We start from the raw sequence: 13857 nt of genomic DNA on the forward strand, positions 1-13857 counted from the left end.
TGCCTGAAAAGTCTGTTTTTATTTACAATCCAGTATGACCAAACAAGCTTGCATGCCTTAAATATTATCTTAGGAGGTATGACATTTATTCTTAAGTAGATGAAACTTAAAGCTACTACACTAAAAATGCAGAACACAATCATAAACTTGTGATTTACACCCCACCTGCCCCTAAATAACAACCCCAAAGAAGACTAATGTGTAATTATCATTGCTATTAATAATGTTTGTAAAGTGTTGGATTTGATGCTTAACTGTAGGCCTAAATTTTTGGTCAACGTTTTCAGACTTATTGTGCCATTTTTGATCATTGTCAGACAAATGTTTTCATTTCCCTATTAAACATAGTTAAGTAATAACTACAGTATTTCCTTGTCTAATGTTAGCTAAGTCAAACATATACAATATGTTTATACAGTATACAATATACAGTGAATAAAACATTTTCCAGTTACCTCACTGCCTCATCTTTCAAACAGGAAAATCAAGTCAAAACAGCTCGGGCTTCCCGGGGGTCAGTTAATACAGTACAGTTTAAAACACATATGCAATCCTTACAGAATCATATGCTGATTGGCTTATCTGCCATTTTTACTGAGCAAATACACTTAGGGTGTATTTCTGAGTGATTACTCGTAGCAGTGATGTTCAATTGTGGAACAATATACATAAATGGCTGACAAGTTGAAAGCCATTCAGCCATGTCTGCGCCGTAGATGGAGAATATGGATGTCGGGACTATTAAACTCAGGGTCTTGTCTTTCAGCTGGCACCTCCTCAGCCTCAAAGTCTTGCAACAGCAACTATATAACACACGTAGTGGATGAAATGCCAAATAGGTCACAAAACAGTATCTCAGAACCAATTTAGCTTTCTCCAAGCACACATTCTCAAATCAGTTATGTTCACGCTTAGACATGAAGTCTACTGATTATCTGTACTCACCTCAAAAAATCTCTTCTCCACTTCAGGATTCACTCCCATAGTGCGCTGCTCATAGCAGCAGATGATGCAAGTCTCAGGTCCAGCCAGGAGCTTCAACGTCTCCACCAGAGGCACCACAGACTGCAAATATTAGGACGCCATCAACAGTTAAAACAGTTCTATTCCATACACAAATACACTTAGTGTAAAGTAGCTGGTGGAAGATAATGCCTTTTAATAATTACCTGTTCATAATAGATGCAGTCAGCCATTAGAATGTAATCTGGATGTGGCAAAAACTCTGTCACATTTTCACCCCTTTTAAAGAAATCAAGTGTATTATTTATCAAGTAATGGAATAGCCACACTTTATTTAGTAATATATACACTGATATACCACTTGTTTAGATACTACTAATTTATACCTACACACTGACAATTTTATCAAGAATACCTACAATATAGGTGCACTTTCAATGTATATGATTACTGACAAAAGGCCGTGTGTCACTATGGTCAATTGGTTAGCCATTTCTATGCCTCTGCATCAACAGAGAAAGGGAATACCATGGAACCACTGCTGCAAAGATATTAATTGAGTGGTGGACCATTGTAGCCCAACAGTGACACTGACAACATGGTGGAATGGTAGTGGGTGTTGTAGTGGTACTGGTGCTGCAGCATTGCTGGAATTTTTAAACTGCTTAATGTCACTGCTGGATCGAGAACTATCCACCAATCAAAACTATCAAGCCAAATGTGGCACTTGGAAGTGGGAGGAAACTGGAGAACCAAGATGGAACCGAGGAGAACATGCGAAACTCCACAGAAACAGTAAACCGAGCTTGAACCAGGAACTCTACTACCTTAGCACATACTAAGTATGGAAAAAATTGCAATAATTTTTAAATATAGGTAGGTGTGTCTAATACAGTGGCTAGTAAGTGTAAATCCCAGTGTATCAGTGGAACTTAAAACTATGCCAGTGTCACTGCTGTGCTGATAATATTATCCGGTCAGTGGTAATCCTATAGGGTGTCTTTGCACTGATAGCATTAGGTGGCTTGGCTACAGTCAGTAATTGCTCACCTACAAAATGAACATATATTGTATATAGGTTTATCTGTTAAAAGGGCCAGTGATTGTGTGCTGTGTGTGCCTGATCAAGAAGCCATTATGAACCACTTTAATCTAAAAATTGTTAACCTAGGTAAATCAAGAGCCAGAAGGACGGTACAAACCATTTCAGTACCTTGGCTGTGATTGAGCCTGTACCAAAGAGCCCTTGGTTTTCCCGGATGTTTAGTTCAAGGAGAGGTTGGAGATCCTCCAGATCTGTCACTATGACATTGGCTCTGTGTGCATAAAATAGGGTAGGTGTTAAGTTAGCAAACTGCAGGGTGACAAAAGTCCCTGGCAAATAACCTCACCAATACTCTTGACTATGGCTCTGTAGAGCGGGGTAAGAAATGATTATAGAGGGCAACTGTAAGCAGAGCTGTACTACAGCAACCTGATGATCGCCTACATGTGAGTAGTTGTTCACACAGAGGAGAGTGGGGCCAGTTTTTGTAAATTTTCTAAAGCCCATGTAATAATTCATCAGTTGGTGCCTAAATATATGGCACAGCATGACACACAACACACAAACATGTCGATCACATGAATAACAGCTGATATGCTTGGGTTTTTGAGCGTTATCCTTGTGCAATGAGAAAGGAAAGAATTTTTCAAGTAAGTGGAATCTTTTTTGTGTTCTGTTAAATATCTTAAACAGTTGTATTTGGAACACCATTACAACTAAACCTGCATTATCAAATATCAATCATGCTAAATGACAGGCAATTAGACAGTGATCTAAACTAGCTCGTTTTGGTTTTATTTAATAGAAAATTAACACGTTTTCAGGAATTCCAGGAATCATAGCTTTGATTAGGTTGCTGTTCTTCTGCAGACAGCAGACGGGATACTACTGAGCATGCGCAGAGTGAGTGTCACCACTGTAGCTTGTTGCTGATTGGTGAAACTGATAGTGTTACATCTGCCCGCCGCTACAACTCTCTCTACAACGCTGCCCCCACTCTTTAGTACGGCAATGGTTTAATGCAGTTTCCTGTATTGCTGCAGCTGTAACTCACCCCAGAGAGGCGGCCATGAGACCCACCACTCCTGTCCCCGCGCCAAGCTCGAGCATGTGTTTAGAGGACCATGTACTAACACCGGAGCGGAAATGACAAAACTGTTCTGTTTCGAGGTATTTTGAAAGCACAATAGCCGCATCCCAAACCACGCAGCCAACGTCGCCTGTGCTGTACTGATATATCTTCAGAACAGAGCCATTATTTTTCTCAATCTCTCTAACAAAATGACTGGTCGAAATTTGCTGCTCAGGCGAGACCGCCATGTTGCTTCCGGGTTCAGACCAGCCAATGAAGAATGCGCAGTGACGGAGACAAGCCAAGTCGACCTGCTGGTTGCCAGATTGGGATTGGTTCCGATTGGAGTATTTACAATTTATACTACAGTTTTAGATAATTCTTCACGGTATATTAAGAAATATTTTACTGTATTTAATTTAACATTATTTAGAAGTTTGGTTAAATTGGTAGAAATGAATCAAGTTATTATGTTACTGTAGTAAGCCATATCTCTTTTTTTTTGCAGAAGCGTGTTTGTGTTACTTGATTTCCCTCTGGTGGTTTGCTACAGCTATTGTAGCTGAATATGAACAAAGAAATTAAAGGCAATTAATTATGCCTCATAGCATGTGTTTAGACAGGTATATGCTGCCATAATACAGATAATAAACACACAAAAAAACTCACACAAGAAAAAATACACATGGATGCTTTAATGTGCTCTTCTGTGACTGGATCATGGTAAATGGTAAACTTACATAGCACTTTTATCCAAAGCATTTTACACTGTGTCTCATTCACCCATTCACACACCAATGGTAGCAGAGCTGCCATGCAAGGCCTAACTTACCATCAGGAGCAACTTGGGGTTCAGTGTCTTGTCCAAGCTATGTGGAGTCATGTGGGCCGGGAATCAAACCGCCAACCCTACAATTAGTGGACAACCCGCTCTGCCACCTGAGCCACAGCCACCCACATTATAACCGGATTATAACAATTACAAGGCTAAGGAGTGGTTGGTAGCTGCCAGTACATGAAGAGGTGTGCGGTGATTCAAATCATGCCTTCCAAACCACATGTAGCCCTCCTCAGCCTGGGCCACAGCAGCCTCATTTGACCGTTTCAAATGGTTCCTGGGAAAACGGCGTATATGCTGTGTGTCTTCTGTGCTCTCTGTGTTTTGCTTGGGCAGGAAGTCAGTCTGATAAGCTGAATGATCCCTGCTCCCCAACCATGCTGCACTCACACTGCTATCATGACAGAGGCAGAAATGAGAGTTATGCTGCCGGCGGTCATCCAGACACTTCTTCCGACCCAAGCCCTACACACACATTATAGTGATATTATAGAGACCTTCCATTGACATAATTGTTAATGCAACTAATTAATACTATGCTTTCACCTAAACATGAACCCTAAACCCAACCTCAGTAACCAAAATTACACTTATTGCTTGTTGTAAATTATACAAATTGTAAAGTGTAGATTGTAAATTGTAGGTATCAGACAAATGTCCCCACAAGGGCAAAACTTTCAGCTATTCCTGTCCTTGTGGGTGGTTGACATGTAGTCACATTTTTAAATAAGTAAGATGTATTATATATTTTTTTAAAAAACACAATACATAGAGAAATTATTATTATTATTATTATTATTATTTTTACAGATATTTCTATTACTCTATATTAGTACATTTGTTATTAAACAGTGTGACTAGACTTACCTGGCCATATGTATCTATATTATCTTGCAGTGAACCTTGGTTATCGTGCTCTGAAAATGGATAGCTCCTGCCCATTGTCTTCTGAAAGAAAAATTTATTTACTTTTTTTTTTTTGCGGTTTCAAGTTACCGTATTAAGATAAATATTCACCTGTTCACTCAGTTCTCAACCCCTACTAACACTGCTAAGTACTAAACTGTACTCTCACACAACATCTATTAGGAAACCGCTGCTGTATGTGAATGGTCTGCTAATATGGTAAAGTTAATTCCACAAAGCTTTTAACCTTTTCATGGTTGATACAAGTTTTGGTATATCTCTCTTGTCCTTGCATGTGTTGTGGTATGGGTTGGGAAAGCATCTCTCCTGTGGTGGTACAGGCTTCTCGTGTTACCTCACACTGTTGCGAGACAACATGGGCAAACTACAAAAAAAAAAGTTATAGTTTAATATTATTATATTAGATTAGATTATTAAAGACAAAAATGAATACCCTTTTATGTATGTGATTTTACCACTGCATTTCAAAAAGCTATTCTGAATTGAACCCATGCATTTTGAATAATCCTTAATAACCATCACATATTAAAAACCACAATATTTCAAAAGTACTCTCACCCATTTGCCATCTTGGTCCATATTTGCATATCTCTTTCCTCCTTTAGGCATATTATCTGTTAAAGTAGAATTTATTCCAGTTATGACTTAAAGATTAAGAGACCGAAGTCCGTAAAATCTCACTGTGATAAAACTGTGCCTGCTCTCTGTAGGACACTTGTATCCATGACAACAGAATACAAGATACTGGCATAAAGTTGGCTTGACGTTGGACGTTCGATATTCGCGGATATGCGGAAATTAAGGGACCGTCTCTAAAGTTACATACGACATTGTTATACATGTTTCTAACTTCAATAGCATTTGAAGGGAATGACTTGCAGTCATATAACCAACTTTAAAATGTTCATCTAGGTGTCAGGTATGACGCACACCTTTTAGATTTTTGATATTTAACAAAATAAACTATTAAATCATATATAAACTTGCCATGTATTTCACTACAGAATGGGCCCACATCATAACACTTAAATTACTTTTAAATAATGTGAAAAAAAAACTCGTTGGATCAACTTAATTTTTATGAGTAATCAACTTAAAAATGTGTGTTTATTCTACAAAATATTAAGTTAGTGTTAATTGAAAATACATTTGATTGTAGAGGAAAAGGTAATTCGTCTAACTCAATATAGTTTGCTGGTTGAACTTAATTTCATTAGAAGTTGTCACAACTCAAAAAGATTGACACAAACTGTTGCGTTAATTTTTTTTTTGTTGAGCCAAAACATTTGTTTTTAGAGTGTATGAACTCAAGAAATCCACACATTAAAGTCCATAAATGGAGTAATGTGTAATACACTCATGCGTGCGCACACACACACTCCACCTATCCAACTTCACATAGTGCCATGTAGCCAACAGGTACATACAGTAAGGGTTATACAAAGTCCTGCAACAAAGCTGGAGCTGGATATGAGACAAACATGGACGTGACTGGTGAAGCCAAAGTGTATAGTTCATAAATATATATTTTTTCTCAAACAAGATAAAACTCATAAATATAGAGAAAGGAAGACCTAGATATAGATAGGATATGATGGATGTCTGGCTTCAAGTTCTTACAAGATCGTCTCCCAAAGCAGGTAGATAATCTTCTGTTACCTGGAATTAGTCAGTGGTGGATCAAAGTAACGGAGTACAAAAAGAAACAAAACAAAAAATATATGTAACCGTTAAAAAAGCAACCAGTGAATACAGACAAAGAAACAAAAATTGTTACAGGAAATTGTGTGTGTGTGTGATGCACTGATATAATCTACTGTTTATATATATATATATATATATATATATATATATATATATATATATATATATATATATATATATATATATTTGTGTGTGTGTGTGTGTGTATTTAATTTCTTACAAAATAAAAAAATAAAAACCCCACAATACATTTTGATTTTGGGGAGAAAAACATTGACTGATAAACTGATCAACTCATAACACGTAGCTCACTGAAGAATAAAAATATATTTTGGTACTGAATGTTTCCTCCTTTCCTGTTACATAATTTAAGATTACACAAAATGTCACAGGAGACACTGATTTTTATTTTTTCTAATTATTGTTTTGCTAGCTCATAATGTCATGATTATATTGTATAAAAATGTCTGCACATATTGCAACCAATCCTTTCTATCTTTTCCACCCATTTCTCTTTGCATATTCCCTTCTTACATTGTTCTTTCTTTCTCTCATTTGCCATGTATCTGGGGATCAGCAAAAAGATGAAGGGAATGATGGAAAAGACGTGAAACCCCGCTCTCTCCGTTTCACCTGGAGTATGAACACCACCAGCAGCATGGAGCCAGCCGCCATCATGAACAAAATCTGCAAAGTTCCAGACGCCAACAGCTGCGACTATGAACAGCGTGAACACTTCCTGCTTCTCTGAGTCCATGGTGATGGACATGCTGACAGCCTTGTCCAGTGGGAGATGGAGGTCTGCAAACTGCCCCGCCTCTCACTCAACGGTGTCCGTTTTAAGGGGTATCTGGGATATCCATCACTTTTAAAAACATTGCTTCTAAAGTTGCCAGTGAGCTCAAGCTATGAATGTCTATATATATTCATGTAGAAGAAAAATGAAACTTAAATCCTATATAGAGAAACAAAGCTGTACAATCACAAACGTAGCAGTTTGCAAAATGTATGTTTTTTTAACAAACCACTGACCCTATGTATTTCAAGTGTATAGACTTTAACATTTCTAAAAGCAATAATTTAAGTGTCACAAGTTGTTTAACACTGTAAAAGAGAATGTATTTGAATCTTTTTCTCAAGAATGTGCACGCCTAGGCACACACACGCCATCTCTCTTACAGTGTGACAATGTCAAGATGTGGCATAAAAATGTAAAACCAGGGATATACATTATTCCTCTTCAGACAGTGTTAATGCTATAGGTATTTGGTGTTTTGAGCAGCCTGTATGTAAAGGCGATGTAAAATCTTTGAAGAGCCAACATGCTTTTAAATTGCTTCAGTTATTCTGCACCTCAGTCAGGTTTGTTGTCAAGGTTTTGTGCTTGTACTTGAATGTGATCCAGCGGCCCAGTTTGAGTTTACTTTCACTATGTGAATGCTGCAAGACCGAAGTGAAAAGTTTTATTTATTTTATGCCCATTACCCATGTGTAAATAATGCACCTTTTGATTTTAGTTATTACATTGTTGCCTTTGCTCATACTCTCAAGAGCTCTAATATTTTAAAGAGCTACTTGTAATTGCTCACAGTTATGGATTCTATTAAATCAGCTGTACATGACTGGCTTTATTTGCTAGCTTAAATTGTTCTTTCAGTCTATACTCATTACTCATTCATAAACCATCCTTTCTTCTAAAATGTTATGGGGTGTATCCCATAGTTGTGAATATAAAATACATGATTCAGCTTGACTTGGTTGTGGGAAGCCAGACAAGCGCACTCAAAGCAATAGTACACCGAGGGGATTGCCCAGCATTGTCCCAGAATGACAAATGTTCTGAATACTTTAGTTACCTTATGTTAAACAACTGATAACGTGAATGCTGATTTATGATAAATACAATTGTGTTTTGTTTTAGCTTTAACTTTAAAACAATTGCAGATAATAGTTAGATTTCATACCATTTAACAGGTCCATATGTTATGGCTTCAACCACTACTGATTTTTGAGACAATACAATAGACAGGTGTAAACTGGCAGAGCATTTAATTCATTTGTCACCATATTAAGGGCGTCTTAAATATAATACACATCCTTTTATTAATCTCCTAGGAATGGGATGTGGTGGGGGAACGAAGAGGGGAATTTTGGATGAGTGAGGTTGAAGGATAGTTGCTGGAGTTACTTTTGAACAGGTATGAGGTCATCAATATCCTGGCCTTTCTCCAGTTGCTTCTCCATCTCCACCAGCAGTTTGACTCCATCTACCACCATCTGAACGAGCTCCACCTCAGAGAAGCCCAGCCGGTCAGAATTAGAGATATCAAACACACCGCCCACCGCAGCAGTGTCCACACCACCTGACACGTTGAATACAGCATTAGATCCAATACAGAGCTTATATTCACTACCAACAGCCTATAGAGGGCAGCACTGTGCTTTAGACAAACAGCTTGTCGTCTTATATGGTTCATTTGTAACATTTACCTGTTCCACGCTTCTGCAGGCGTAATCTCTTGAGCACCTCCTCAAACTTCTTGTGCTTGCTCATATTCGGGAGTTTGACATGCACACCTCCACGCAGCCCTGTACCCAGGTTAGATGGGCAGGTGAGGACATAGCCCAGGTGCTCGTTCCACATGAACACATGTCCCTTGCTCTTGAATAGCTCCTCAATCTGAAAAGGGTACAAATCAGTAAGCAGCAGTAATTTACAGCACAGTTCATTAGACTCACAGTTTCTCCTCAACAACTTTAAATCACTCTTGAATGTTAATGAGCAGATTACCTTGGTGAGGCCTGTGCAGAAACGAGTAAACACTTCTTTCATGTTGCCACCTTTCTGCATGGAGATGACACGCAAGTGATCCTCCTCATTCACCCACACGAGGAATGTTTTGTTGACATTGTGCCTGACAAATATTAAAATGAATGATTAGTTAATGGAACTGTTTGGTCCCAATTTTCTTTAAAATTTTTATTTTTTAAAGCCAGTGTTATCAAAAATTATCCAAGTCATGTGGTGTGAATAGTTCTCTGAATAGAGGAATGATATGAACATGACCACTAAACTGGGACAAGAAGTTAGCACACAGTCATGTTTATAGGATATAAAGCATATTAGTGTAGGGTTTGGCAATTCTACCTTCACATAAGTGGTGGAACCCCAGTACAAATGCTGTATTGGGGTGCTCCAACACTTACCATATTCCCCTGCCATCAGGCCAATCACGGGCCATTCCAGAGGACAACAGCAGGGGAGACACAGGCTTGTCAAAGAGGAAATGGTCATCAATCAGCTGCTGCTGTTCTACTTCTGACATATTTTTCAGAGCATAGTATTTCCCTTTCAGATCGCCACTCAGGGCACCTAAAGCTACAAAACAGACAGAAAAATTCATGCATGGTCAATTTTAAACCTTTCCCTTTTGCTACCATTACAGCAATGGGTATGCATTACTATCTTTTACAGGAACAACCTTTTAAATAAATAAATAAATAAATAAAAAGTCTATTGGGAAAAGTAAGAGATTATACACATTCTGTAGCTTAATCACCACAACAGATTAAAAAAAAAAAAAAAGTTAGTTGCATAAGATGTGATTTAGTATCCCCAATAAATACTGACATTTACTTTTTAGTCAGGTGGTTTCAGTTGTAAGCATCATTCATGACCGCTTGGTAAATAAAGCTCCAAATACATAAAATTCACAGAAACCCGATTTGGTCTATGCAACATCTCAACTCAAGAGCATTGCAACAATCACAAGGGGAGAACTGGAAAAATAAATAAATTTATTTTTAAAAAAAAAACAAACAAAAAAACAGCAACTACTGGGGTTGCAATCAGAAGCAAAGTGAAGGTCAAATTAGTAACTGATTGATGGTTGTGCCAGTTTTTAAAATGGGTCTTAGCATACCCAGATGAATTTGTAGGTTTATGCTCAAAATGGTGCAATGGGTAAGAAAGTGGTGCATATGTACCATTAAAAATTTGAATCTAGCAGTTTGTTTATTCATAGAAATTTCAGATATTCACTGTGGATATGACTTGAAGTGCAACAATGAAAGTAACTTGGATTAGTGCCATTATTTCCACATTTCATTCTTAGAAATTTGCTACAACCTCTGAAAGTTCTCAAATCATAACTTGCACCCTTAGCTCCCCCACATGCCCAGAAGATTGCTACTAGATGGAGTCCTGAACTGCTGTAGAACTATACCTTCCACAGAGAGTTTTTCAATAATTCTTCTCTCGCCACGACTGCAGTGTGGTGGCAGGCAGAATCCACGAATGCTCCGGCCTGTTCGCACACGAGAACTCAGCACGTAGTTGGGATCCAGATCATCCCCACCCTTCACAAAAAAATTAATTAGCGTGAATACGTCAACTAGTAAAGCCTATAATCAAGAAGATTGCACATATTGCATTAGCTGGCACACTACAAGTCATAACGGTACCTTGAGGTTGGCTGGGTTCAGGTCAGTTTTGTGTTTATCAGTGGGTTTGTATCCACCATGTCTGTCCTTGATGACAGGGTCCAGCAGCTCCTTAAACACCTCATAGGTCTCCTCATCTCCCGCCACACAGCCCACAGTCATAATGAAGGGGTGGCCTAGGATGGAAAAATGGAAAAATCAGCTCTATGCGCAAATAGATGGCGTTTCACTAAAGACACACTAGAGTACACAAGGTACAATTAGCAATATGAAAAATATTCTGACTGGAAAAAACATTTTCTTGCTAATCTAATTTAAGCTTTCACTGGAAGAAAAAAACAAAAACAAAACCCTACTCACTGAAGATGAAATTCAGTCCTAGACTCTGATTCACTTCTTTTTGTGAAAACAGAAAGACTTACTATAACCAGACGGTGTTCTACCAGGATTATCTACACCAGTTTGAATGGCTATGTACGGTGAAGCCACTGGGAGTAAAATGCTCATGGAGCTTCTTATACACATATCCAGTGTCAAAACTTTGGCCCATATGGTTGCTGTGCTGGCTGAGGTCTGGGTATTCATCCTCAGCAGAGAGTGTATTGATGGTAAGAGCTAAAAAATTTTTTGGTTGCTAGACAACTACAAGACAAAACACAAGAACACAATCTATTGAGAAGTCATCTGGAATTCATCTCACAATACAGAGTGTATCATCCTGGATTCATAAAAAGTGTTTGTTACTATATCTCAATCAGCTTTTATCTGCAATACTCCACTACTGTTGGAGAGCCAAGACTAATAATAAGGCCATTACTCATCTTTTTTTTTTCCTTTTTTTTTTTTTTTTTAAACTCAGCAAGGTTCCAGTACAGCATGCCTTTTATGGATTTAGTAGTTAATTCTACTCTGTTATAGATCATCATCAATTTGTATTCACAATCTGAAACCAGTCTGGCTAAGCCTGGCTCTAAAACAAACTATTTGAAGTGTTCAGCCAACATGCCACCGGGAGAATCAACTTTAATATTAGAGTTTAATCTCTTTGGATTTTGTAATGCAAGACACTGGTTTGCAATTCCAGTAACTTTCCCTACTCCCTACACACCTGATACAGACCATGAAGAGCTCGATCTATTGGGCTGAACCTGGTTTGTTGGCAGCAGGGATAAAGGACCTAATAATGGAGTTATGCACTCTTTATTAAACTTTGATGCTTTGGAGAGGATTTTAGCTTTGTGTTCGGGTAAAAGCCATTTAAGCAGCTTTACCTGGGTTATCGACTCCAGTCTGAATCACATCATCCAGCGTGAAGCCACTCGATGTCTGTTTGTTGCGCAGGCGCTTGTATAAAGCAGGGGTGAGCACTTTGGCCATGTGGTTGTTGTGCTTGGTCAGGTCGGGATACTCTGCTTTAGACGAGTACTTCATCTTCAGCTGGTTGTGAGTGTTTCCGAAAGGCATGGCGGAGACTCCCTGCGTGCACCGAGGAGGGGAACCCATACAAAAACACGTCAGCTTTTCCACATAAACCGGACAATACAATCATCCAAACAAGGACTTGGTTTTGTTTAATAAATAATGTCGACAGTTCGACAAATTCAACGCACATTACGAGGGTATAGCCTAATGTTCGTTTGTTAAAATAGAATAAACTTAGCTTGACTCAACAGACTATAAATAAAAAAAATCATGAATGTAGCGAATACACAGACGGCTGAATGATTGCGTGCTTATCACATATCAAATGCTCCTTACCGTAAAGTCAGATTAAACACGCATCCTGTAACATTTGGCCACACGCAAAAAAAAAAAAAAAAAAAAAAAAAAACTGCCCGAATATTAATTGTTCATTAATTGAACAATTCATTGTTCGGATCATTGTTAAAACAAGCTGAAATGTACAGTCTGGGCTAGGAGAAGTGCAAAAACTAGGTTGATGCCCTATCTCTGATTAAACACTACCAGAAAACACAAACAAACAGGAACGATTTTCTGACTACGCATATAACTGGGTCAGACATGTTAAAACCAAGTCATATGTAACCAACCATTACTTTATGAAGAGTTACTTTATAGACAAATAACACACAAATAGCTAACATGAGCTGATGAATGAGTTGCTGCAAGCACTCAAGATTTTGAAAGCAGTAATGTATATAGTAGTAACAGTCCAGGGCTAAATTGGCTAAAGCATGATCGATGGTATGCTTTCTGTAAAGTTGTTTAGTCAAGTTAGAAATATGTAACTTCAAAGAAAACAATGTGTAGTTTTAACATTTGGACATGAGGGCATTTGTCTATACTTACCTTGCAGAATAAATTTGACGTTCAATTTGTGAAAACTTCTCGGAGTACCAGGAAAAGTTGCTAGCTGGCTCGCTGTAAACTTCTAAACCAAGACCGCTACAGTGACTGAAGTGCTGGAGAAAGAGAAAAAAAAGAAGTGATATTGTTCTAAATGAAGTGTAGTTTGGTAATATTTTGTATGTTCTCAGTAAAGTTACACAGTTTGTGTATAGACATACACTTTTTCCGTGTTAACCTTGTCCTCAAATGTTTATTGGAACATAGAATTCGAATAATAACGGTTCTGGAACTGGCATAAACTTGGCTTGACGTTGGACGTTCGATATTAGTAGGTATGCGGAAATTAAGGGACCGTCTTTAAAGTTACATACGACATTGTTAAACACGTTTCTAACGTCAATAGCATTTGAAGGGGATTACTTACAGTCACACAACAAACTGTAAAATGTTCATCTATTTGTCAGGTATTACGCACACCTTTTAGATTTTTGATATTTAATAAAATAAACTATGAAATACCGTCATTTTTATATGAATTTCACTACAGAATGGGCC

The 13857-nt window shown here is 38.0% G+C and overlaps 3 protein-coding genes across 4 annotated transcripts; all 3 read right to left on the reverse strand.

The window, feature by feature from the left end:
• On the reverse strand, positions 1–4024 carry vcpkmt (valosin containing protein lysine (K) methyltransferase). Its single transcript, XM_053633699.1, has 6 exons — positions 3913–4024; positions 3063–3642; positions 2166–2279; positions 1170–1242; positions 946–1065; positions 1–803 (listed from the first exon to the last, which is right to left on the reverse strand). Exons 2-6 carry the CDS (start codon positions 3326–3328, stop codon positions 696–698), a joined length of 681 nt encoding a protein of 226 aa, XP_053489674.1. The 5' UTR covers positions 3329–3642; positions 3913–4024; the 3' UTR covers positions 1–695.
• Positions 3761–5593, reverse strand: tex36 (testis expressed 36). Of its 2 annotated transcripts, none has more exons than XM_053633701.1 (4): positions 5404–5593; positions 5072–5209; positions 4786–4863; positions 3761–4383 (listed from the first exon to the last, which is right to left on the reverse strand). In XM_053633701.1, exons 1-4 carry the CDS (start codon positions 5452–5454, stop codon positions 4060–4062), a joined length of 591 nt encoding a protein of 196 aa, XP_053489676.1. In that variant the 5' UTR covers positions 5455–5593; the 3' UTR covers positions 3761–4059. The 2 variants fall into 2 exon arrangements, with proteins under 2 accessions (XP_053489676.1, XP_053489675.1); XM_053633700.1 differs by having other exon boundaries at positions 4786–4866; positions 5404–5591.
• A 2988-nt stretch (positions 5594–8581) lies between these two features.
• LOC128612696 (creatine kinase B-type-like) lies at positions 8582–13639 on the reverse strand. The gene is made up of 9 exons (XM_053633044.1): positions 13521–13639; positions 13303–13415; positions 12264–12468; positions 11014–11168; positions 10776–10908; positions 9757–9928; positions 9341–9464; positions 9040–9229; positions 8582–8912 (listed from the first exon to the last, which is right to left on the reverse strand). The coding sequence occupies exons 3-9, from the start codon at positions 12454–12456 to the stop codon at positions 8734–8736; spliced, it is 1146 nt and encodes a 381-aa protein (XP_053489019.1). The 5' UTR covers positions 12457–12468; positions 13303–13415; positions 13521–13639; the 3' UTR covers positions 8582–8733.
• Positions 13640–13857: the final 218 nt, after the last annotated feature.

This window comes from Ictalurus furcatus, chromosome 9, assembly GCF_023375685.1.
Source record: "Ictalurus furcatus strain D&B chromosome 9, Billie_1.0, whole genome shotgun sequence".
In the NCBI taxonomy this organism is placed as follows: Eukaryota; Metazoa; Chordata; class Actinopteri; order Siluriformes; family Ictaluridae; genus Ictalurus; species Ictalurus furcatus.